Source organism: Vulpes vulpes, chromosome 15 (genome assembly GCF_048418805.1).
Source record: "Vulpes vulpes isolate BD-2025 chromosome 15, VulVul3, whole genome shotgun sequence".
Classification (NCBI taxonomy): Eukaryota; Metazoa; Chordata; class Mammalia; order Carnivora; family Canidae; genus Vulpes; species Vulpes vulpes.
This window is the reverse complement of record NC_132794.1, coordinates 68,568,915-68,595,279: the sequence shown is the minus strand read 5'-3', so window position 1 is coordinate 68,595,279 and position 26,365 is coordinate 68,568,915. Positions and strand designations below refer to the sequence as shown.

Below are 26,365 nucleotides of genomic sequence, written 5' to 3'. Positions count from 1 at the left end.
CCGCCAAGCCACCCAAGCGCCCCTATGCTGTCAGATTTTTAACAGCAGCCCTTCACGTTACCAATAGATAACAGTGAAAAATGAAGACTCATTCATGACAAAAGCAAGTGGAAGATTATAGTGAAATAATGTGAAAATAATGTGAAATGCTTTTTATATTCCTATCATATTTTAGAGTGAGTTTTAAACCTTACTTTGCAGGGCACCTGGGTGGCTCAGTCAGTTAAGTGTCTGCCTTTGGCCCCGGTTATGATCCCAGGGTCCCAAGATCGAGCTGCATGTTGGGTTCCATGATCAGCAGGTAGCCTGCTTGTCCTTCTCCCTTTGCTTCTCCCCACAACTCATGCTCTCTTTTGCTATTTCTCTCTCAAATAAAAATAAAATCTTAAAAAAAAAAGGACTGTAGCCATTGTACCATTACAATTGACAACAATTTTTAAAAAATAAAAACACGAAATAAATATTGGTTTGCAAGTATCAAGTAAGAGTATATATAGTATGTATCTGAGATGAAAAAGGCTTAGCTCAGCACCTCTGGGAGAAAGAATCAGATGGTCAGATGTACCGAGTTCACGCATAAAACTAAGAAAGAGAAAGCTGAATATGGAAACCTTCCTGTTATAATCCTTTATGTTCCATGAGAGAAGAAAAATATGTTCTAGAATAAGGATTTTCAGAAGGTGGAAGATAGTTACTTCTCAGGGTAATTGAGTTGAGAAAAAGGAATACAAATACAATGACATGTTACATAAGATCTAATTAGAGCCTAGAAAGCACTCTTGTGAGATTTGGTACTGCCTTGTGTAGCTTATCAGTAAGTTAGTGGGAAATACAGGAAGAGAATTCAGACTTTATGTATATAACCATTACAACTCTAGTCCCCTCCTTCCTCTCTGTTGGCTGCTTTGCTTGCTCAAGGGAAGTTTAATGATATGATCACTTCCTAATAAGAAAACTTTACCGGGCAGCCCGTGTGGCTCAGCGATTTAGCGCCGCCTTCAGCCCAGCGCATGATCCTGGAGACCCAGGATCGAGTCCCATGTCGGGCTCCCTGCATGGAGCCTGTTTCTCCCTCTGCCTGTGTCTCTGCCTCTCTCTCTCTCTCTCTCTCTCTCTCATAAATAAATAAATAAAATCTTAAAAAAAAAAAAGAAAACTTTACCAATATTAGTATTAAGTTTTTGACCAGATGCTTTTATTTATTTATTTATTTTTCAATTTCATGTTTTTATTTCTTAAGATTATGTTCATTTATTCATGAGAGACACACAGAGAGAGGCAAAGAGAAAGGCTGAGGGAGAAGCAGGCTCCCTGCTGGGCATTGATCCCAGAACCTGGGATCACAACCTGAGTCGAAGGCAGAGACTCAGTGACTGAGCCACCCAGGTGCCCATCAACTTCATTTTTAAATAAACCCATGGATAATCCCAAGAAGTATAAAAATTCCATGTTCCACATATTCTATAGTGGAACAAGCTTGCCTATAACAATTTTCCAATACTAGCAGAAGACAGAGGACTCTCAGATTCAAGTCCAAGGATCTTAGGGTTCATGACACATGAAACAGAACAAATTTCTTGATCACGCTAATTTCACTTGCCAGCTCCAAATCCCCATTTCACACATGTGGATGCTGCATGTGCAGTGGGTTTGTGTCACATCGATGAGACCCTGAGCACAGGGAACCCCAATATCTTGAAGGTGCAGAGAGCATATCTTCCTGAACCTTTGCCATAGAAGACGATATCCGTGTTCCTCTACAGTTAACAAATCTGTCCTCCACCTGGATGGATGGTTACTCTCTTCTTTCTCTTCACGCTCCAAGGCTCCTTCTTTTGCTCCAAAAAGGAGACCAGGTCTGGCTTTGACACAATGAGGCCCAAGAAGAGAAGGTTTCCATAGTTCTCTAACATCACATCCCTGTACAGTTCCCGCTGAGTGTGGTTCAGGCATCCCCACTCCTCCTGAGAGAATTCTATGGCCACATCCCTGAATGTCAGCAGTCCCTGAGACCGTGCCATTTCTGCTCCCTTCACCTGGTCCTCTGGCTGCTCTCTCCGACCAGATGCTTTTAAATGAAATTTGCATTGTCTGTGCCCATAACCTAGCTCAGTGTCAGAAGCAGCTACATTCTCAGCTTGTGGCCTTGTAATTTTATATATCATAGGCTTTTTTCCTTTATAAACCCATCTGTTATATAAATGCTTGCATTATCTAATGTGGAATAATCTTTCATTTTAAATGCTGCTCATTTTCCTAGGATAATACATTAAGTTACTCTCATTTGGATTTGAAATGAGAAATGGGAATATTCCCTTGAATAAGAAACAAATGAATAGGGATCCCTGGGTGGCGCAGTGGTTTGGCGCTTGCCTTTGGCCCAGGGCGCGATCTTGGAGACCCGGGATCGAATCCCACATCAGGCTCCCGGTGCATGGAGCCTGCTTCTCCCTCTGCCTATGTCTCTGCCTCTCTCTCTCTCTCTGTGTGACTATCATAAATAAATAAAAATAAAAAAAAAAAAACAAATTAAATTTATCTAGTTAACAGTACTAGCCATGATATTCTGAACTTCTTGGTAGAAAGCATTATTATTTCAGACTTCCACTTTTCATAAGAGTTGTTTTTATTGCTGGAGTGAATAGGTACTTTTTATTTTAAACAGGGTACTTTTTGTTGTTCTGTGAGTTCCCATCCTTGTTTTTGGCAACATAGATTGTTTATGCTAAGGACTTTAAAAAGCTGTATTTCACTTGAACATCTTTAGACCAGAGGTTGCAAGTGGGATTTCAGACATTATTTAAAGTTTTATTTATTTTATTTTATTTTTTTTTATTTAAAGTTTTAAAAAATTAATTGCTAATGTATAAAAATGGGAGATATTTTTAAGATTTTTTTTATTTACTTGAAAGAGAGCAGGACTGGGTAGGGGAGGCAGGAGGCAGGTTGAGAAGGAGAGGGACATGCAGACTCCCCGCTGAGTGGGGAGCCTGACATGGAGCCTGGACTCCGGGGCTCCACGAGGGAGCTCCACACAGACCTGGGACACTGAGATCATGACCTGAGCTGAAGTCAGATGCTTAATTGACCCACAGAGGAGCCCCTAAAAATGGGGAGATTTTATTGAAATTTCAGTGACTAATGACTCCTGAAGAGTTAGTACAGACAGCATTGGGTCCATATTATTTCAGGGTAGAAGTCAGCAGGGATTGAGATGTGGTTGTTTTAGATGAAATGCCCATTATTCACTTCAGCATCTTACAGCTTTGAAGTGATCATGACTCAACTACATTTGATATCTGGTCCTTCTCAGCATTGCAATATTTGCATCAGTGTTTGTGTCTTTTTTTTTTTTTTTTAGATTTTTTTTTAATTTATTCATGAGCAATAGAGAGAGAGAGAGAGAGGCAGAGGGAGAAGCGGGCTCCATGCAGGGAGCCCGATGCAGGACTCGATCCCAGGTTTCCAGGATCACGCCCTGGGCCAAAGGCGGCACAAACTGATGAGCCACCCAGGCTGCCCAAGGTGTTACGTTTTATGTCTGTAACATAAATAAAGATTAGCATGATAAATTAAGCTAACTGAAAAAAACTTAAAATATTTTAAAATCCAAATAAGTACTACTTTCTTAAAGTAATTACTTGAAGGGACACCTGGTGGCTTAGGTGTCGAGCATCTGCCTTCAGCTCAGGGTGTGATCCTGGGGTCCGGGGATCAAGTTCCGTAACAGGCTCCCTGTGAGGAGCCTGCTTCTCCCTCTGCCTATGTCTCTGCCTCTTTCTCTGTCTCATGAATAAATAAATAAAATCTTTAAAAATAATCACTTGAAGAGACCGCTTTTTCTGAAAGTGCCACTCAAAACATATTTGGGGAAAAAAAAGATGGTACATTTTTTTTTTTGGTACATTTCTTTTGAATATTATCATGGGTGTCAAATCCTTAGGTGCATTTTAATAATTCTTGAAAAGTATAGATAATTTGACAAGAAAATTGAATGTGATAAATTTCATGAAGTAACAAGTCACACAGCTCAAAGTCTAGTGGATGAGAATTTGAGTAAAACCAGATTTTATCCAGCTTCACGGTAAATTTGAGCATTTGTTCAAAGTAAATAGTTCTCCAGGAAAGAAGACATTACAACTATAGGTTTATACCCATTAGTCTTCCGCGTTAACGGTCCCTACTGAAAGAATAATGAATTAACAACAACAACAATACAAAATAAAAACAAAAGTAATGAAGATAACTTTATCAAGGTGATGAAAACAGAGATAACCCCTAATTTATGCAATAGGTTTCAAAGAATGCCTTCCAGGAACAATATACTTTAGACCAGAATTAATTAATTAATTTTTATTTATTTAGTTATTTGTAGACCAGATTGAAAGAAATTCAGTTGTAACTGTTCTTTCCAGAAGGACCATGCACTATTGTCAGAACCATATAAAGTTTGAAAAGCCATACTAATATGTTATAGGAAAAAGGAAGGTAGGTACCCAAAACAGCAGTGATAAACTATATATAACTTATATATTACTTATAAGAATATTTATGTAAATATATTTTTTCCTTCTTCTGTGATTAAGCCTTTTAATATCACAGTTGGCTTACTTCTACATGATGAAGTCCTTACCAAGTTTATATGACCAAGATTTAGAGATGAGGCCAAAGGCAGGAAAAATAGTCTCCTAAGATCCTTTTCTCAGCTGTATGACAGTTCCTTAAGGCCTACTCCCTGCCCATCTGTGTCAGGTTGATGAAATGAATGAGCTAACTGAGGAAACTGCTAAGTATTTACCAGGTGAACAAATTCAAGAAAAGCCAGTTGTACTAATTGTGGGCTAAATTTGATATCTCCCAAGTTCAAAAATTATTTTATTATTATTTTTTAAGATTCTATTCATGAGAGGCACAGAGAGGCAGAGACGTAGGCAGAGGGAGAAGCAGGCTCCCTCTGGGGAGCCTGATGCAGGAGTTGATCCCAGGACCCCGGGATCAGGACCCGAACTAAAGGCAAACGCTCAACCACTGAGCCACCCAGGTGCCCCAGTTATTATTTTTTTAGATTTTATTTTTAAGTAATCTCCACATCTAACATGAGGCTTGAACTCACAAGCCAAGATCAAGAGTTGCACACTCCACCTGAGCTGGCCAGGCATCCCCCAAAGTTATTTTAAAAACAGAAATGTTCTTTAGATGAGTTGTATGGCATATAAATTATATTTCAAAAAGGTGTTTTTAAAAAATGCAAATGAAATCCCATGGAGAAATTCTGCCACAAAAAGGGAGCATAAATATAGCATTCAAGTGGTATAAAAACATCAGTGTGGGAAACAGAAGAACTTTTAAGTCATTTAAGGGAGGGAGAATTAGACTGGCTTCCTAGTTAAAAAAAAAAAATTGTGGACACATTTAAAAATCACCACATGCTTTTGTTTTTTATTGTTTCAGGAGGACAGTTGTGAAGCCAGTGCACTTTTGATTCAATGGGGCTGAATGGGTGAGTAAGTGAGAGCAAGGTTCTTTGGTAACTGTGGTAGATGGGAGAGAGCTCAGGTTTTGGACTCCTGGCTGGGTTCGACTGTATGATCTAGTCAGTGAATATAACCTCTCTGAGCTTCAGTTTCCTCATCTATGGCAAAGAATAGTTGGCTTTACTAGGGCAAGTAAGTCTAGGTTCATTTCACTGAATAGGTCACATACCACCCAGAGTCTATCATTTTAAAAATGTAAATATCACTGGGCAGGGAAATACAAGTCAAAACTACCATCAGTCAGAATGGCTAAAATTAACAACTCAGGAAACAATAGGTGTTGGCGAGGATATGGAGAAAGGGGAACCCCTTACACTGTAGGTAGGAATGTAGACTGGTGTGGCCACTCTGGAAAACAGTTTCCTCAAAAACTTAAAAATAGAACTACCCTACCATTCAACAATTGTACTACTAGATATTTATCCAAAAGATACAAACATAGTGATTTGAAGGGGCACATGCACCCCAATGTTTATAGCAGTACTGTCTACAATAGCCAAAACATGGAAAAAGCCCAGATGTCCATCAACAGATAAATGGATAAAGATGTTTTTATACACACACACACACACACATATATATATTCATCTATATATATGAATATTAGTCATCAAAAGAATGAAATCTTGCCATTTGCAGTGATGTGGATATAACTAGATGGTATTATGCTAAACAAAATAAGTCAGAATGATAAATACCATATGATTTCACTCATGTGGAATTTAAGAAACAATACAGATGAACATAGGGGAAGGGAAGAAAAAATAAGATAAAAACAAAGGGAGGCAAACCATAAGAGACTTTTTTTTTTTTAAAGATTTTGTTTATTTGAGAGAAAAAACTAGCAAGACAGAGCATGAGCAGTGGGGAGGGGGAGAGAAAGAGGGAAAAGCAGACTGTCTGCTGAGCAGGGAGCCCGATGAGGATTTGATCCCAGGACCCTGGGATCATGACCTGAGTTAAAGGGACATACTTAAATGAGCCACCTAGGCGCCCCACCCCCCACTCCCCATAAGAGACTGTTAACTACAGGAAACTGAGGGTTGCTGGAGGGGAGGTCGGTGGGGGCATGAGATAATTGAGTGGTGGCTGCTTGATGTATTGAGCACTGGGTGTTGTATGCAACTGATGAATCACTAAATTCCACCCTTGTAACTAATAATACAGTATATGTTAACTAAATTAAATTTAAATCTAAAATAATAAATGTAAATATCCTTTGTAAACCCTAAATCCCTTTACATATAAATGTCACTCCACTGCTTTAAATTCTTAAATGGGTGCTTCTTCTACTACCAATGATCTATAAAAATCCTGAATGATGGACTCCTCCTGTCTTCACCTTGAGAACTATAATCCCCAGTCTTGTTGATCTTCTTCCACCAAGTCTTTTTTTTTTTTTTTTTTTTTTTTTTTTAATACAGGCTGTTCCTCTGTCTGGAGGCTCTGTTTCTAGCTCTTGATAAGGTTGGCTCCTTCTTATCCTTGAGGAGATTCTTATAAATGTGGCTTCTAAGAAAGTCCTTAATCCCCCTCTATCTAAAAGTCTCCCTTTTGACTTCCTCATAATCTTTGTTTCAGCAGGTCTTTGTTTTCTTTTATTCCTGTAATTGTGATGCCACCTCTAGACTATAAACTCTGTGGGCACAGGAACCATATATATGTTGACTTCACCATTACATTCCTGGTGACTCTCCTAGTTTTAGGCACTCACTAAATGTTGGTTGAATTAAGAACACCACTTTTGAATAGATGAAAGTGCTTTTCCTTTTCCTTTCCAACACCTGGAAATTATGCAGACTCCATCAGTAATTGCTATTAATTCCTTAAAGTTCTTTTATGTAGAAATAATATTTAAAAATATGTGTGTAAACAAATATGTGCGTTATGTCCTTTTTTTTTTTAAGACTTCATTTTTTTAGAATAGTTTTAGGTTCACAGTAAAATAAAGAGATACAGAAATTTAACCCTAAATATTCCCCAAACTTGCATCACTCCTCCATTATCATCATCTTCCACCAAGTGATAAATTTGTTATAATTGATGAACCTACATTGACAAATCATAATTACCTAAAGCCTGTAGTTTACATTAGGGTTCACTCTAGGTTTTGTACATTCTGTGGGTTTGGACAAATGTATAATGGTATATATTCACCATAATAGTATACAGAGTAGTTTCAGTGCTGTAACAAATGCCCTACTGAAAAAATACATATGAGGAACACATAACACAGAATTGAGGAGTTAGGAAAAGTTTTTCAGAGAAAGCGACATTTAAGGTAAAGGCTAAAGAGGAATGTAAGTTAACTTAAGGGGTCCAGGCTGAGGGCCCTTGAGAAGAAATGAGTAAATTTGATGTTCGTTAACATTTAATGCCAGGAGACGATTGAAGTGAAATGAAAGTGGATAGGTAAGCAAGTGCCAGATCAGGAAGGACTTTGAGCCACTTAAAAGATTTTACCTTTTCTCTAAGCTGTTGGGAAGCCATTGAAAGCCTTTGCATTGGAAGATAACATGATCAGACTTGTATTTTAGAAGGTTTCCTCAGGCTGCAGTGGTGCACAAATTACTATGGAGAGGTAAGAGTTGAATGGGGAAACCTGGAGCAAGGAGATCACTTAAAAGACTGTGTTCTCTTCCCTCTGGGAAGATGGTTTCTTTGCCATGTGATACTAATCAACATGGAGAAAGCTTATAGATTTTAGTGTTATTTAAGAACTAAAAAAAAAAAATCTAAAATTGACAGTTCTTTTGTCTCCTGTTTAGGTTATGGGGTAGATGGTTAGTAGTATGTGCTTTGAGATAAGATCCCAAGGGAAGAAAGTGGGTTTGAAACTTTCTTGGGGAGAAGAGAGTGGTGGGAGAAACGGGAACCAAAAGAGGAGTTCAGTTTCAGTATCTGAATTTTTTGTGTTTTGGTAGAAAATTGGATGTATGTCTGACTATCTAGATCTCAACCTCAGGAGAAAGATGATAGCTGGAAATATAAATTAGGATGTATCAGCATGTAAGTGAACATATGATATGGATGCTTAGAAACACGTAGCAGTGCCTGGGAAAGTGTCTTTTACATAATAAATGCTTAATACATTTAGGTTGAATGAACGTATGACTAGACACCAGTAAGTGGTGGTCAGTAAGAAGAGAGGCTTGAGCCAGTATTCAGAGGAAATGAAACCATTTAAGGACAGGCTGACTAAGGAGCAGTTAGGGGGCCCTGTGTAGCTCACTTGGTTGAGCATCTGACTCTTAATCTCACCTGAGGTCTTGATCTCAGGGTTGTGAGCCTACTTTAAAAAAAAACAAAAACCCGGTGCATGGAGCCTGCTTCTCCCTCTGCCTGTGTCTCTGCCTCTCTCTCTCTCTCTCTCTCTCTCTGTGTGACTATCATAAATAAATAAAAATTTAAAAAAAAACCACAAAAACAAAAAAAATGGAGTAGTCAGAAGGAAAGTCAAAAGAGAGTGACAGGATGAACTCAAAAGGGGAAATAATTTTTATTTTTTTAGAAATAAGTGTTGTGGGTATTTTTTTTATTAAGATTTTATGTATTCATTTGAGAGAGAGAACATGAGTAGGGGGAAGGGCAGAGAGAGAGAGGGAGCAGCAGACTCCCTGCTGAACAGGGAGCCTGACGTGGGGCTCCATCCTCGGACCCTGGGATCATGACCCGAGCTAAAGGCAGATGCCCAACTGACTGAGCTACCCAGGTGACCCGGGGAAATAATTTTTTAAATTAGAGTAAAAGGCCACTAGTGCCAGGAAATCAAAAAGCTAAGGACTGAAAATTGTTTCTCAGATTTAACCTCAAGGGTGTGGTTTACCTGGGGAAAAGAAAGGTGACAATGGTTTGGGGCGATGGTATTAAAAACCCTGTTATGCAGTGTTCACTAATGAGGAAATAGAAACAGTAAGTGAGGACAACTCTTCAGTTTGTTTTTGAAAGTCCTGTGAGAGAGAGGATGGTAGCTGGACTGGAGGTGATGACCAAGGGATGAGTATTGTGTCTTATATTTTTAATGGAAATATTTTGAACATGTTTGGTGCTTATTGTAGGAAATCAGTAGAGAGGAAGAGGATAAAGGTATAGATGAGAGATGACATAGTGAAGTTTATAAGTTATTTATTTGCCTTGGGCAGGAGGACCACCTATTTTGTATGCGACAGGAAGAAGATGATGTAAAGATGGTGGTTTTGCAGACATGTTTTGCTGGTTTGTGCTAGAAAATCAAGGGAATTTTTATCTTAAGATTTAAAAAAATAACTAAAATTGTATATGCTTATTTAAAATTATAGTTGACCTATGAATAATGTAGGGGTTAGAAGTGGCAGCCCTCCAGTGTGGTTGAGAATTTTCCTATAACTTTTGACTTCCCAAAAACTTAATAGTTTATTGTTGACTAGAAGCCGGACTAATAACATAAGCAGTCAACACAAATTTTGTGTGTTGTATGTATTATATAGTGTTTTCTTAAACTAGAGAAAAGAAAATACTAAGAAAATCATAAGAAAGAGAAAATACATTTATAATGTACTGTATTTATAAAAAAAAAATCCTTGTATAAGTGGACCTGTGCTGTTCAAGGGTTGGCTGTGTTACTATTAACTAAAGTCCATAGTTCACATTAGAACCCAGTCCCTGTATTACATATTTTATGGGTTTTGACAGGCACAGAATGACATATACCTACTATTATGGTATCCTACAAAATAATTTCACTGCCCTTAAAATCCCTTCTCCCTTTTCATCCCTTTCTTCCTTCCTCTCCCTGAATTCCTAGCAATCACTGATCTTTTTACTGTCTCCATAATTTCCTTTTCCAGAATGTCATATAGTTGGAATCATATAGTGTATAGTATTTTCAGATTGGCCTTCTTCATTTAGTGATATTCTTTTAAGGTTCCTCTGTTTCTTTTCTTGACTTGATACTTTATTTTTATTGCTGAATAATATTCCTCTGCATGGCTATATCATAGTTTATCCATTCACCTATTGAAAGACACCTTGGTTGCTTCCAATTGCTAGAAACATTATATGAAGGTTTTTTTTTTTTTATCCATTCATGAGAGACACAGAGATGGAGACAGAGATATAGACAGAGGGAGAAGCAGGCTCCTCATAGGGAGCCCGATGCAGAACTCGATCCCCGGACCCGGATCACACCCTGAGCCAAAGGCAGACGCTCAACCGCTAAGCCACTCAGGCGTCCACCTGAAGGTTTTTGTATGGACTTAAGTTGTCAGTTCTTTTGAATAAGTACCAGGGGTTGCTGGATCATATGGTAAGAATATGTTTAGCTTTATAAAAAATTGCCAAACTGTCTTCTAGTGTGGCTGTACCATTTTGCATTCCAACCAGCAATGAAGAGAGTTCCTGTTTTTCCACATCCTCACCAGCTTTTGGTATTGTCAGTGTTTTGTGTTTTCACTTTTTTTTTTTAAGATTTTATTTATTTATTCATGAGAGACACAGAGAGAGAGAGGCAGAGACACAGGCAGAGGGAGGGAGAAGCAGGCTCCATGCAGGGAGCCTGACCTGGGACTCGAGCCCGGATCTCCAGGATCACACCCAGGGCTGAAGGTGGCACTAAACTGCTGAGCCACCCGGGCTGCCCATGTTTTCACATTCTAATAGTATAGTGATATCTTATATGAATTTGCAATTCCCTAATGGCATATGATGTTAAGCATCTTTTCATATGCTTATTTGTGATATGTATGTCTTTATGAGGTATCTGTTCAGATTGTCCATTTTCTTTTTTTTAAGTAAGTGCTACACCCAACATGTTGCTTAAACTCGGGACTCTTGAGATCAAGAGTCACATGCTCGACCAACTGAGCCAGCGAGGCACCCCCAATTGCCCATTTTTAAATTGGGTTTATTTTTATTTTCTTCTTTAGTTTCAAGTTTTTGTATATTTTGGATAACAGTCCTTTTTCACACATTTGTTTTGTGAATATTTCTCCCAGTCTATAGTTTGTCTTTTCATTCTTTTAACAATGACTTTTGCAGAGCAGAAATTTTTAATTTTAATTAAATCTAGCTTATCAATTTTTTCTTTCATGGATTGCATTTTTGGTGGTGGATCTGAGAAATCATTGCCAAACCTAAAGTCACTTAGATTTTCTCTATAATGTCTTTTAGTAGTTTTATAGTTTTGTGTTTTCCATTTAGCTCTATCATTCATTTTGAGTTAATTTTTGTGATAGGTGTGAGGTCTGTGTCTAGATTCACTTTTTTGCATGTAGTGTCCATTTTTTCCCAGCCTCATTTTTAGAAAAGACAGTCCTCCACTGTTTTGCCTTTGCTCCTTCATCAAAGATCAGTTTGATTATGTTTGTGTGGGCTATTTCTGGGCTTTCTGTTCTGCTCCATTGATCTATTTGTCTATCTTTTTGCCTGTACCATACTGTCTTGATTACTGTAGCTTTTTTTTTTTTTAAGATTTTATTTATTCATAAGAGAGAGAGAGGCAGAGACATAGGCAGAGGGAGAAGCAGGCCTCCCTGCGGGGAGCCCAATGTGGGACTCTATCTCAGAACCCCAGGATCACGCTCTGAGCCAAAGACAGAAGCTCAACCACTGAGCCACACAGGTGCCCCAATTATGGAAGCTTCATAGTGAGTCTTAAGGTTGAGTAGTGTTAGCCATCTGACTTTGTTCTCTTTGAAATATGTGTTGGCTATTCTGGCTCTTTTGCCTTTTCATATAAACTTTAGAATCATTTTGTCAATACTCACAAAATAACTGGCTAAAGGTATGTTTTGTTTTTTAAATGGTAGTACATTTTTTTTTTCTCAATGGGGAAGTATGAAAAAAATGTGAGACATAGAAGGACTGAAAGATGTCAGGTGGGCTTGGCCTTCATTACAGTCATATACGGAAAAATTCCCTTTGGAAGGAATCCAGAAACTAGTTGAACAATTCCTATACATTGAGCGAGGGGAAAAAAAAACCCTCATTGATATGGATAGGAGAGACTGAGACATATTCTTTCTATAAACCCCACCCCCAGCACAGAAATCTATAATTAAAGAGGGAACTCCCAACTCCCACCTTCTCCCTGAGGAGTGAAGAGTTTGCACCCAATATCTAGTGTCTCAACATTTGAAATTTCCATCTGAGGGATAGACCCCCCCAAAATACCTAGCACTGAAAGCCAGTGCAGCTTGTGTCTGCAAACCCAAAAACTATAGCAAACAAACAGTTTCTGAGTCCTCTGAGAAATCTGCCATGGCCAGCTACTCCCTTCCCAGCTCAGTGCAGAGGCAGAAGACAGAAATGTCCATCTCCTGGTCTTTACCTGAAAGAGGACTGTTTGTATATTTGAAGAGTTGCTGCCTGAGAGTCAGGCTTCTGATTTGGCACACACCTAGGGACCGACCACAATCTTCCATGGAGGCCTGGGAGGCTGGCATGTGCCATCTTCACGTTCTCCCTCTGGCCCACTGCATGTCATCAGTGTCTCCTTAGAATGATTTTGTACAGCCGTCTGGTGCCCTGGCTTCTGTGGCTGCAGCCTGGGGGTGCACCCCTTGATTGCTTGGCTCTGGTAGCCAGCAGGGCTTGTGTTTGTGAATCCCACAAGACTATAGCCCTGCGGGCTCAGTGCAGGGGGAGCTGACTAAAAAGCCCAGCTCTTAGTCTCCCTGAAAGTGATCTACTTTCATACTTCAAAAGGCTGCTGCTTGAAAGTCCAGCTTCTAGTTAGCCTTCATTGAAATGCTGACTAAGATCCTCCCCTGTGGGAGATTGACAGGTCTTTTCACATCTGTAACTATTGGGAACCACTAAGAATAAAGAAGGCTTGGACAATCACAAAGATGTAATAAGCAGCTAAGAGCTAGGGCCTGGCTGAGCAGTAAGGTTCATCTCCTACAGGAGACTACTCTGTCAAGACTGGGAGAGGTGGATGTTTTAGCATGCACAGAAACCAACAGTCAAGGAAAATGAAGAAACAGAGGATATTTTCTGAACAAAAGAACAAGATAAAAACTCAAGAAATGGAGATTAGTGATTTATATAATAAAGAATTCAAAATAATTGTCATAAAAGATGGTCACTGAGGTCAGAAATCCTTTAGAATTAAAGGAATGATAAAGAATTTTCCAGACAAGGAAGAATTGAAGGAGTTCATCACCACTAGACCAGCCTTATAAGAAATGCTAAAGGGACTTTTTTTTTTAATTTTTATTTATTTATGATAGTCACACAGAGAGAGAGAGAGGCAGAGACACAGGCAGAGGGAGAAGCAGGCTCCATGCACCGGGAGCCCGATGTGGGATTCGATCCTGGGTCTCCGGAATTGCGCCCTGGGCCAAAGGCAGGCGCCAAACCGCTGTGCCACCCAGGGATTCCCTAAAGGGACTTTTTCAAGCTGAAACTAAAGGATCATAATGACTAATAGGAAAACATACGAATGTATAAGTCTCACTACTAAAGGTAAATATATACTTAAGTCCAGAATATTCTAATCTTGTGGTGGGTAAATCACTTCTATAAGTCTAGTATGAAGGTTAAGAAATAAAAGTAGTAAAAAAAAAATAACAAGCTACAATACTTTCTTAATGGATATACAGAATAAAAATATGTGAATTCAGTAAAGTTGCAGGATACAAAATGGACATACAAAAATCCACATTTCTATGCACTGATGAACTATCAGAAAATAGGAATTTTAAAGATCCCATTTATCATTGTATCAAAAAGAATAAAATACTTGGCAGTAAATTTAATCAGGGATGTGAAACTGCAAACTGTGAGACATTGATGAAAGAAATTGAAGAAGATATGGGGCACCTGCAGTTGAGCATCTGCCTTTGGCTCGAGTCATGATCCCAGGGTCCTGGGATCAAGTCCCCCATCAGGCTCCCCACAGGGAGCCTGCTTTTCCCTGTCTCTGCCCCTCTCTCTGTTCTCTCATGAACAAATAAATAAAATTAAAAAAAAAAAAAGACACAAATAAGTGGAAAGATATTCAATTCTCATGGATTGGAAGCATTAATATTGTTAAAATGTGCATACAGCCAAGGTGATCTATAGAATCAATGCAATCTGTATTAAAATTCCAGTGGTATTTTTCACAGAAATAGAAAAAAACAATCCTAAAATTTGGGGTATCCAAAATACCCCAAATAGTCTAAGGAGTTTTGACAAAGAACAAAACTAGAAACATCACACTTCTGAATTTCAAACTATAGTACAAAATTACAGTAATCAAAACAGTATGGTATTGGGGGTTAAAACAGACACAAAGATCAATGGAACAGAGTAGAGATCCCTGAAATAAGCCCATGTGTATGTATGGCCAATTAATTTACGACAAAGGAGCCAAGAATATACAATAAAGAAAGGATAGTCTCTTCAGTAAATGGTGATGGGAAAACTGGACCCATCTTACATCAGAAAAATGAACTCATAAATGATTATAGACTTGAATGTAACACCTGAAACCATGAAACTCCTAGAAGAAAGCATAGAGGATAAGCAACCTGATACTAGATTTGACAATGAGTTTTAGTTTGATATCAAAAGCAAAGATAACAAAAGCAAAAATAAAAAGTGGAATTACATCAGACTAAAAAAAATTTTTTTTTATTTTAAAGATTTATTTATTTAGCAAGAGAGAGCATGCACACGAATGGGAGAAGGGACCAGGCTGGTGTATGTGTGTGAAGAGAGATTCCTAAAGCAGACTCCATGCAGAGCCCAATTCAGGGCTCAATCCCCTGACACTAAGACCATGACCTGAGCCTAAACCAATAGTCTGACTCTTAACTGACTGAGCCACTCAAGTGCCCCAAACTAAAAAGCTTCTGCATGACAAAGGGAGTCATCAATAAAATGAAAAGACAGCCTACTAAATGGGAGAAAATACTTACAAATCATATAACTGATAAGTGGTTAATATCTAAAATATATAAACAATTCAAGCAAGTCAATAGGAAAAAAATCTAATTAGAAATGAGTAGGGGAGGGACCCCTGGGTGGCGTAGCGGTTTGGCGCCTGCCTTTGGCCCAGGGCGCGATCCTGGAGACCCGGGATCGAATCCCACGTCGGGCTTCCGGTGCATGGAGCCTGCTTCTCCCTCTGCCTGTGTCTCTGCCTCTCTCTCTCTCAATCTCTCTGTGACTATCATAAATAAATAAAAATTAAAAAAAAAAAAAAAAAAGAAATGAGTAGGGGAACTGAAAAAACATTTTTCCAAAGAAGACATACAGGTGGCCAACATGGGTATTGAAGGATGCCCAGCATTATTAATCATCAGGGAAATGCAAATCAAAAGCAAAATGAAGTAACACTTCACACCTGTTAAAATGACTGTTATCAAAATGATAGGAAATACCAAATGTTGGTGAGGGTGTAGAGAAAAGGGAACCCTTGTGCACTGTTGGTGGAAATGTAAATTGGTACAGACTGGGGAAAACAGTAGCAACATTTTCAAGAAATTAAACATAAGAGATAACTGTATCCCTGTGTTCATTGCAGCATTATGTGCAATAGCCATCACATGGAAACAGCTAAGTGTCCATCAGCAGATAAATAAAATATGATAAATGTATGTAACACCCACACATGCACACACAAGGATATTATTCAGTTATAAAAATAAATGAAATCCTGCCATTTGTGACAGTGTGGACCTTGAGGGTTTTATGCTAAGTGAAATGAGACGGAGGAAGACAAAATACTGTGTGATCTCAAATGTATGGAATCTAAAAAATCTGAACTCAGAACAACAGATTATTAGTGTTGCCTGAGGCAGAGATAGGGGTAGGGGTGGGTGGGGTGGAGGTTGTGAAAGTAGTTAAAAGGTAGAGTAGTCCCCCACCTTACCTGTAAGGGGTAAGTTCCAAGACCCCCAGTGGATTCCTGAAATCATGGATAGTGTAGTATCCTATATGTCCTATATTACATACCAGTGATAAAGTTTTCCCTATATTACATACCTGTGATAAAGTTTAATTTATCAGTTAGGCAGAGAAGGAGATTAACAACAATAATTGACAAAGTAGAACAGTTATAACAATATACTGTAATAGATGTTAATGTGAATGGTCCTGCCTATTTACTGTACTATATCCCCCCCCCCCCTTTTTTTAAGATTTTATTTATTTTTTTGAGAGAGAGAGTACAAGTAGCAAGAGTGGCAGGGAGAGGGAGAACCAGGCTCCCCGCTGAGCAGAGAGAGCCAGATTCCCGGCTGGATCCCAGGACCCCGTGATCATGACCTGAGCCAGACAAGGCAGATTTCTTAACTGGCTGAGCTACCCAGGCACCCCTCCCCTTTTTATTCTTGTGATGATGAGATGATAAAGTGCTTATATGATGAGACAAGTGAAATGCATGACACTGGCATTGTGCTGTAGCCTTAGGCTTTTTATTGACTTTCTGGTGGTATGGCAGGAGGAGGGTTATCTGCTCCTGGGTGGTAGTTTACCATAGGTAACTGAAACTAGTTAAGGGGGGACATGGGGAAACTCCTATATAAACTTCCATTTGTAAGATAAAAAAAGTTCTGAGGATGTAATGTACTGCATGGTGACTATAGTTAATACTATATTTTATGTTGGAAATTACTAAGAGCATGATCTTAAATAAAACTAATCATTAGATGAGAATAGACTGAGCTGTGAGGGGTAAGGTGGTAGAATGGAAAACATTTGGGAGACATTAATAATTGGAATTTGTAGAAAAGAGAAACAGTAATAGTATCAGGACCTGTAAACATTGTTCTTCCCTTTAATAATAGCACTTTTGTATTGTGGCTAAAGTAAATCAATTTTGGCCATTTGTTAGGTTAATTAAAGTGATGTTCTTACTGTGTCATTTTTTTCTTTCCTTTTTTTTTTTTTTTTTTGCCCACCCCCACTCATTTTTTTCTTTTATGCTAAAATGAGTTATGAGACTTTTATGTGTCCTTAAAATGTCCTTTAATTTTTTTATTCTGTAATTTTGAGGGTCTTTTAGCACACATAGAAGCATTTGCACACATGCAGAAACCCATTTTTACTCAATATTTACTTAGTACCTTCTTTCGCTGTGATACTGCTCTTGAAACTATCCTATGTTCTAAACATCAGGTCAGGCTTGATCTCATTCTTTGAGGAGCTTACAGTGGGAATTTCAGGGATTGTTGTGTATACTGTTGGCAACCTAACACAAGGAGAATTTTACTCTAGGCTCTGGGAAGAATTTTCATCCTTACCGAAAAACAAATAAACAATGAGAAAGTCTTTTGCTATTGCCCTTTCGTTTCTGTTTTGGATACTGGTGTGAGAAATGATATCTGAAACTGAAACTTGTGACTGAGAGGCTGTAATAAGCCTTTGCACCAAAGCCAGTATGTGGTAGATGAAGGAACAGCAGAAGAGTTTGGTCATTCCAGAGACACTTCAAACATAAACTTACCATACGACCCAGCAGTCCTACACCTTAAAGCAATTTCATCCTGAGTTATATCAGAAGAGAGAGGTTTTAGAACGCTGTCTCTTGTCTTGACTATCACCAAAGGCTGTGTGTGTTTTAACTTTAAAATTTAATTATTTACATGCCTCATTTTGATGGTGCCAGTATATGAGAATCTGAAATCAAAGATAGTAATTCAGTAATTTATTTTCTCTTAGTAGATTCACAGCTATAATTCTTTAAACATTTTCTGTGGTGGTTTTATAATGTGACTCAATTTTTTTAGACTTCATGCAGCTTCTCAAAATACGTATTACATAAAGCAATAAATTCACTTTAGTAATTTCATTCATGATAGAAGACCATGCCTATTTCCTCTGTAAAGCATTTGTTGCTGCCTTAGAGTGACTTTGAGCCAGATGAACCCTTGGTTTTGGCCTATTTCTTTTGTATGCTGGCTCAGAGTGGTAGTTTCTAGAAACCTAAGTTTCTAAGGTATCTTCTAGAGCAGTCTGTGAAGCAAAACTTTTCACTGACCACTGTTGAAGATAGCCATATGCTTCAACTCTATCATAAACCGGCAGATTTGGCATCAGTTCCCTACTCACGATTTGATGAATTAGATTTTAAAAATTTTACTTTTAGCAATAATTCTTTAGCCTGCTAAAAAGGCCTTATAATTTTCCAGCCAAGAAAGCTATGTGGATAATCTGCTTTTATTCACAAAGTGTGGCTTTATTAATGGAGTGATGCCTTCTGGGAAGTGTTAAACCATTTCCTGAAATGAATTATAACTTTTGATTACAAAGAATATATGGAGGGGATCCCTGGGTGGCGCAGCGGTTTGGCGCCTGCCTTTGGCCCAGGGCGCGATCCTGGAGACCCGGGATCGAATCCCACGTCGGGCTCCCGGTGCATGGAGCCTGCTCCTCCCTCTGCCTGTGTCTCTGGCTCTGTCTCTCCTTCTATCTCTCAAGAATAAATAAAAATAAAATCTTTAAAAAAAAAAAAAAGAATATATGGAGTGTTATACTTGAAAAAATATCTTTCCTCTTAATTCAGGCATGCTTAAATTCATAGAAACTATTAGAATTAAGCTTCTTAAGGAACTTGCTGGTGTGATTCTAAAAATTTATCATAACATTTACATGTTTAATAAATGTTACAAGTAATTGCCAAATAGCTTATTTACCAGAAAAAGAAACGTCTCCTTATTGCATTTATGTAATTTCTCTCCCTCCTTCCTTTAGTTGACATACAATACTTTGTTTCAGGTGTACAACATAGTGATTTAGCAATTATATCCATTATAAAATGCTCACCACAATAAGTGTAGTTACCATCTGTCACCATATAAAAGTACTACAATATTATTGACTACATTCCTTATGCTGTACTTTTCATCCTTGTGATCTACTTATTTTATAACTGAAAGTTTGGGGGATCCCTAGGTGGCGCAGTGGTTTGGCGCCTGCCTTTGGCCCAGGGCGTGATCCTGGAGACCAGGGATCGAATCCCACGTCGGGCTCCCGGTGCATGGAGCCTGCTTCTCCCTCTGCCTGTCTCTGCCTCTCTCTCTCTCTCTCTCTCTATGTGTGTGTGTGTGACTATCATAAATAAATAAATAAATAAAATTTTTTTTAAAAGTTTTATTTATTTATTTATTTTTTTATTTATTTATGATAGTCATACAGAGAGAAAGAGAGAGAGGCAGAGACACAGGCAGAGGGAGAAGCAGGCTCCATGCACCGGGAGCCCGACGTGGGATTCGATCCCGCGTCTCCAGGATCGCGCCCTGGGCCAAAGGCAGGCGCCAAACCGCTGCGCCACCCAGGGATCCCATTTTAAAAAGTTTAAAAAAAAATAACAAAGTTTGTATCTCTTAATCTCCTTTGCCTATTTTGCCCCCTCCTTTTTTTTAAAAAAAATTTTTTTTAATTTTTATTTATTTATGATAGTCACAGAGAGAGAGAGAGAGAGAGGCAGAGACATAGGCAGAGGGAGAAGCAGGCTCCATGCACCGGGAGCCTGACGTGGGATTCGATCCCTGGTCTCCAGGATCGCGCCCTGGGCCAAAGGCAAGCGCCAAACCACTGCGCCACCCAGGGATCCCTATTTTGCCCCCTCCTGTGTGGTAGCCACCAGTTTGTTGTATTTATGAATCTGGCTTTTTGTTTGTTTATACATTTGTTTTTTTAAGGAGGCTCCACAACCAGTCTGGAGCCCAGTGTGAAGCTTGAGCTCAAAATCCTGAGATCAAGACCTTAGCTGAGATCAAGAGTCGACTGAGCCACCTAGGCACTCTTCTTTGTTTTTTAGATTCCACATATAAATGAAATACAGTGTTTGTCTTTCTCTGTCTGACCTATTTCACTTAGCATAATACCTTCTAGGTCCATACATGTTGTTACAAACTGGCAAGATTCCATTCTTTTTAGTGACTAATATTTCATTACACACATACATACACACACTACCCATCTTCTTTATCCATTCATACCTATCAGTGGACATTTAAGTTGCTTCCACATCTTGGGTTTTGTAAATAATACTACATAGACATAGAGGTGCATATATCTTTTCAAATTAGTGTTTTTGTTTTCTTCAGGTAAATACGCAGAAGTGGAATTACTGGGTCATATGGTATTTCTATTTTTAATTTTTTGAGGAATCTTTATTCTGTTTTCCGTAATTGCCACACCTATTTACATTCCCACTAACAGTATACAGGGGTTTCTTTTTCTCCATATCCTTGCCAACACTTATTTCTTGTCTTTTCTTTTTTTTTTTAAGATTTTACTTTTAAGTAAAATGCTCCATGCTCTGTACTAAGCATGGAGCTTGAACTCACAACCTTAAGATCAAGAATTGCATGCTCTACTGACTGAGCCAGCCAGGCACCCCATTTCTTGTCTTTTTGATACTACCTATAGCTATTCTGATTAGTGTGAGGTGATCTCATTGTGGTTTTAATTTGCATTTCCCTGATTACTAATATTGAGCCTCTTTTCATATCAAGACAAGCAGATGCTTGTCTTTGAAAAAAATATCTATTCAGATTTTCTCCCCATTTTTTAATCAGGTTATTTGGTTTTTTTGGCATTGATTTGTGTGAGTTCTTTATATATTTTGAGTATTAACCCTTATTGGATATATCATTTATACATATCTTCTCTCATTCAGTAGATTGCCTTTTTGTTTCATTGATGGCTTCCTTTGCTATGCAAAAGCTTTTTAGTTTAGTCCCAATAGTTAATGATTTTTTTTTAAGATTTTATTTATTCATGAGGGGGAGAGAGAGAGAGAGAGAGAGAGAGAGAGAGGCAGAGACATAGGCAAAGGAGGAAGCAGACTCATGCAGGGAGCCTGATGTGGGACTTGATCCCGGGACTCCAAGATCACACCCTGGGCCAAAGGCAGGCGCTAAACCGCTGAGCCACCCAAGGATCCCCAGTTCAAATTGTTTATTTTTGCTTTTGTTTCCTTTGCCTAAGGAGACAGATCCAGAAAAATAGTGCTTAAGGCTGATAACCCAGAGTTTACTGCCTATGTGTGTATTTAGGAGTTCTATGGTTTAAAGTCTTACATTTAGATCTTTAATCTGTTTTGAGTTTATTTTTGTGTATGGTGCAAAAAAGTGGGCTTTCCCTCCCCTTTTTTTACTGTTAAAAAGGATAAATCATATAGTTTGTCTTTTATTGCTATCTTTGGAAGTCATTTTTTATTTTACTTTTTATTTTTTTTATTTTTTTTAAATTAATTTTTATTGGTGTTCAATTTACCAAAATACAGAAAAACATCCAGTGCTCATCCCGTCAAGTGTCCACCTCAGTGCCCGTCACCCATTCCCCTCCAACACCCGCCCTCCTCCCCTTCCACCACCCCTAGTTCGTTTCCCAGTGTTAGGAGTCTTTATGTTCTGTCTCCCTTCCTGATATTTCCCAACATTTCTTTTCCCTTCCTTTATATTCCCTTTCACTATTATTTATATTCCCCAAATGAATGAGAACATACGCTGTTTGTCCTTCTCCGATTGACTTATTTCACTCAGCATAAAACCCTCTAGTTCCATCCACGTTGAAGCAAATGGTGGGTATTTGTCGTTTCTAATTGCTGAGTAATATTCCATTGTATACATAAACCACATCTTCTTTATCCATTCATCTTTCGATGGACACCGAGGCTCCTTCCACAGTTTGGCTATTGTGGCCATTGCTACTAGAAACATCGGGGTGCAGGTGTCCCGACGTTTCATTGCATCTGAATCTTTGGGGTAAATCCCCAACAGTGCAATTGCTGGGTCGTAGGGCAGGTCTATTTTTAACTCTTTGAGGAACCTCCACACAGTTTTCCAGAGTGGCTGCACCAGTTCACATTCCCACCAACAGTGTAAGAGGGCTCCCTTTTCTCCTTATCCTCTCCAACATTTGTTGTTTCCTGCCTTGTTAATTTTCCCCATTCTCACTGGTGTGAGGTGGTATCTCATTGTGGTTTTGATTTGTATTTCCCTGATGGCAAGTGATGCAGAGCATTTTCTCATGTGCATGTTGGCCATGTCCATGTCTTCCTCTGTGAGATTTCTCTTCATGTCTTTTGCCCATTTCATGATTGGGTTGTTTGTTTCTTTGGTGTTGAGTTTAATAAGTTCTTTATAGATTTTGGAAACTAGCCCTTTATCTGATATGTCATTTGCAAATATCTTCTCCCATTCTGTAGGTTGTCTTTTAGTTTTGTTGACTGTATCCTTTGCTGTGCAAAAGCTTCTTATCTTGATGAAGTCCCAATAGTTCATTTTTGCTTTTGTTTCTTTTGCCTTTGTGGATGTATCTTGCAAGAAGTTACTGTGGCCAAGTTCAAAAAGGGTGTTGCCTGTGTTCTCCTCTAGGATTTTGATGGACTCTTGTCTCACATTTAGATCTCTCATCCATTTTGAGTTTATCTTTGTGTATGGTGAAAGAGAGTGGTCCAGTTTCATTCTTCTGCATGTGGATGTCCAATTTTCCCAACACCATTTATTGAAGAGACTGTCTTTCTTCCAATGGATAGTCTTTCCTCCTTTATCGAATATTAGATGACCATACATTTCAGGGTCCACTTCTGGGTTCTCTATTCTGTTCCATTGATCTATGTGTCTGTTTTTGTGCCAGTACCACACTGTCTTGATGACCACAGCTTTGTAGTACAACCTGAAATCTGGCATTGTGATGCCCCCAGATATGGTTTTCTTTTTTAAAATTCCCCTGGCTATTCGGGGTCTTTTCTGATTCCACACAAATCTTAAAATAATTTGTTCTAACTCTCTGAAGAAAGTCCATGGTATTTTGATAGGGATTGCATTAAACGTGTAAATTGCCCTGGGTAACATTGACATTTTTACAATATTAATTCTGCCAATCCATGAGCATGGAATATTTTTCCATCTCTTTGTGTCTTCCTCAATTTCTTTCAGAAGTGTTCTATAGTTTTTAGGGTATAGATCCTTTACCTCTTTGGTTAGGTTTATTCCTAGGTATCTTATGCTTTTGGGTGCAATTGTAAATGGGATTGACTCCTTAATTTCTCTTTCTTCAGTCTCATTGTTAGTGTATCGAAATGCCATTGAGGGGGTCCCTGGGTGGCGCAGCGGTTTGGCGCCTGCCTTTGGCCCAGGGCGCGATCCTGGAGACCCGGGATCGAATCCCATATCAGGCTCCCGGTGCATGGAGCCTGCTTCTTCCTCCGCCTGTGTCTCTGCCTCTCTCTCTCTCTGTGACTATCATAAATAAATAAAAATTAAAAAAAAAAAAATAGGGCATAGAGAGAGAGAAAAAAAAAGTTAAAAAAAAAAAGAAATGCCATTGATTTCTGGGCATTGATTTTGTATCCTGCCACGCTACCAAATTGCTGTATGAGTTCTAGCAATCTTGGGGTGGAGGCTTTTGGGTTTTCTATGTAGAGTATCATGTCATCGGCGAAGAGGGAGAGTTTGACTTCTTCTTTGCCAATTTGAATGCCTTTAATGTCTTTTTGTTGTCTGATTGCTGAGGCGAGGACTTCCAGAACTATGTTGAACAGCAGTGGTGAGAGTGGACATCCCTGTCTTGTTCCTGATCTTAGGGGAAAGGCTCCCAGTGCTTCCCCATTGAGAATGATATTTGCTGTGGGCTTTTCGTAAATGGCTTTTAAGATGTCGAGGAAAGTTCCCTCTATCCCAACATTCTGAAGGGTTTTGATCAGGAATGGATGCTGTATTTTGTCAAATGCTTTCTCTGCATCTAATGAGAGGATCATATGGTTCTTGGTTTTTCTCTTGCTGATATGATGAATCACATTGATGGTTTTACGAGTGTTGAACCAGCCTTGTGTCCCGGGGATAGATCCTACTTGGTCATGGTGAATAATTTTCTTAATGTGTTGTTGGATCCTATTGGCTAGTATCTTGTTGAGAATTTTTGCATCCATGTTCATCAGGGATATTGGTCTGTAATTCTCCTTTTTGGTGGGATCTTTGTCTGGTTTCGGAATTAAGGTGATGCTGGCCTCATAGAACGAATTTGGAAGTACTCCATCTCTTCGTATCTTTCCAAACAGCTTTAGTAGAATAGGTATGATTTCTTCTTTAAACGTTTGATAGAATTCCCCTGGGAAGCCATCTGGCCCTGGACTCTTGTGTCTTGGGAGGTTTTTGATGACTGCTTCAATTTCCTCCCTGGTTATTGGCCTGTTCAGGTTTTCTATTTCTTCCTGCTCCAGTTTTGGTAGTTTGTGGCTTTCCAGGAATGCGTCCATTTCTTTTAGATTTCCTAATTTATTGGCGTACAGCTGTTCATAATATGTTTTTAAAATCGTTTGTATTTCCTTGGTGTTGGTAGTGATCTCTCCTTTCTCATTCATGATTTTATTAATTTGAGTCTTCTCTCTCTTCTTTTTAATAAGGTTGGCTAATGGTTTATCTATCTTATTAATTCTTTCAAAGAACCAACTCCTGGTTCTGTTGATCTGTTCCACAGTTCTTTTGGTCTCGATTTCATTTAGTTCTGCTCGAATTTTAATTAACTGTCTTCTTCTGCTGGGGGTGGGGTCTATTTGTTGCTTTTTCTCTAGTTCCTTTATGTGTAAGGTGAGCTTTTGAATTTGAGTTCTTTCCAGTTTTTGAATGGATGCTTGTATTGCGATGTATTTCCCCCTCAGGACTGCTTTTGCTGCATCCCAAAGATTTTGAACGGTTGTATCTTCATTCTCATTAGTTTCCATGAATCTTTTTAATTCTTCCTTAATTTCCTGGTTGACCTTTTCATCTTTTAGCAGGATGGTCCTTAACCTCCACGTGTTTGTGGTCCTTCCAAACTTCTTGTTGTGATTAAGTTCTAATTTCAAGGCATTATGGTCTGAGAATATACAGGGGACTATCCCGATCTTTTGGTATCGGTTCAGACCCAATTTGTGACCCAGTATGTGGTCTATTCTGGAGAAAGTTCCATGTGCACTTGAGAAGAATGTGTATTCAATTGAGTTTGGATGTAAAGTTCTGTAGATATCTGTGAAATCCATCTGGTCCAGTGTATCATTTAAAGCTCTCGTTTCTTTGGATATGTTGTGCTTAGAAGACCTATCTAGTATAGAGAAAGCTAGATTGAAGTCACCAAGTATAAGTGTATTATTATCAAAGTATTTCTTCAGTTTGGTTATTAATTGGTTTAAATATTTGCAGCTCCCACATTCGGGGCATATATATTGAGGATTGTTAAGTCCTCTTGTTGGATAGATCCTTTGAGTATGAGATAGTGTCCCTCTTCATCTCTCACTATAGTCTTCGGGGTAAATTTTAATTTATCTGATATAAGGATGGCAACCCCTGCTTTCTTTTGAGGACCATTTGAATGGTAAATGGTTCTGCAACCTTTTATTTTCAGGTTGTAGGTGTCCTTCTGTCTAAAATGAGTCTCTTGTAGACAGCAAATAGATGGGTCCTGCTTTTTTATCCAGTCTGAAACCCTGCGCCTTTTGATGGGGTCATTAAGCCCGTTCACGTTCAGAGTTACTATTGACAGATATGAGTTTAGTGTCATCATATCTATTCAGTCCTTGTTTTTGTGGAGTGTTCCACTGAACTTCTTCTTAAAGGGGAATTTTAAGAGTCCCCCTTAAAATTTCTTGCAGAGCTGGTTTGGAGGTTACATATTCTTTCAGTTCCTGCCTGTCTTGGAAGCTCTTTATCTCTCCTTCCATTTTGAATGAGAGCCTTGCTGGATAAAGTATTCTTGGTTGCATGTTCTTCTCATTTAGGACTCTGAATATATCCTGCCAGCCCTTTCTGGCCTGCCAGGTCTCTGTGGAGAGGTCTGCTGTTACCCTAATATTCCTCCCCATAAAAGTCAGGGACTTTTTTTCTCTTGCTGCTTTAAGGATCTTCTCCTTATCTTTGGAATTTGCAAGCTTC

At 38.8% G+C, this 26,365-nt stretch overlaps 2 protein-coding genes across 18 annotated transcripts in view; one reads left to right on the top strand and one right to left on the bottom strand.

Annotated features, from left to right (window-relative positions):
• The window catches only part of CSNK1G1 (casein kinase 1 gamma 1), a 176,671-nt gene that overhangs the window by 38,138 nt on the left and 112,168 nt on the right, over positions 1-26,365 (top strand). For 9 of the 17 annotated variants that reach the window (XR_011997418.1, XR_011997420.1, XR_011997421.1 and 6 more), the window contains exon 2: positions 5,452-5,500. The exons of the other annotated variants lie outside the window; for them this stretch is intronic. The gene's annotated coding sequence lies outside the window, so the exon portion shown is untranslated. The remainder of the gene's footprint in view (positions 1-5,451; positions 5,501-26,365) is intronic. 17 annotated transcript variants of the gene reach the window in all.
• Positions 1,583-2,039, bottom strand: LOC112925549 (KRAB domain-containing protein 5-like). The gene has a single exon (XM_026006390.2). It carries the CDS (start codon positions 2,019-2,021, stop codon positions 1,764-1,766), a length of 258 nt encoding a protein of 85 aa, XP_025862175.1. The 5' UTR covers positions 2,022-2,039; the 3' UTR covers positions 1,583-1,763.

Coding starts and splice junctions, on each gene's coding strand:
- LOC112925549 (XM_026006390.2), bottom strand. CDS start 2,021: ATGGCACGGTCTCAGGGACTGCTGACATTCAGGGATGTGGCCATAGAA.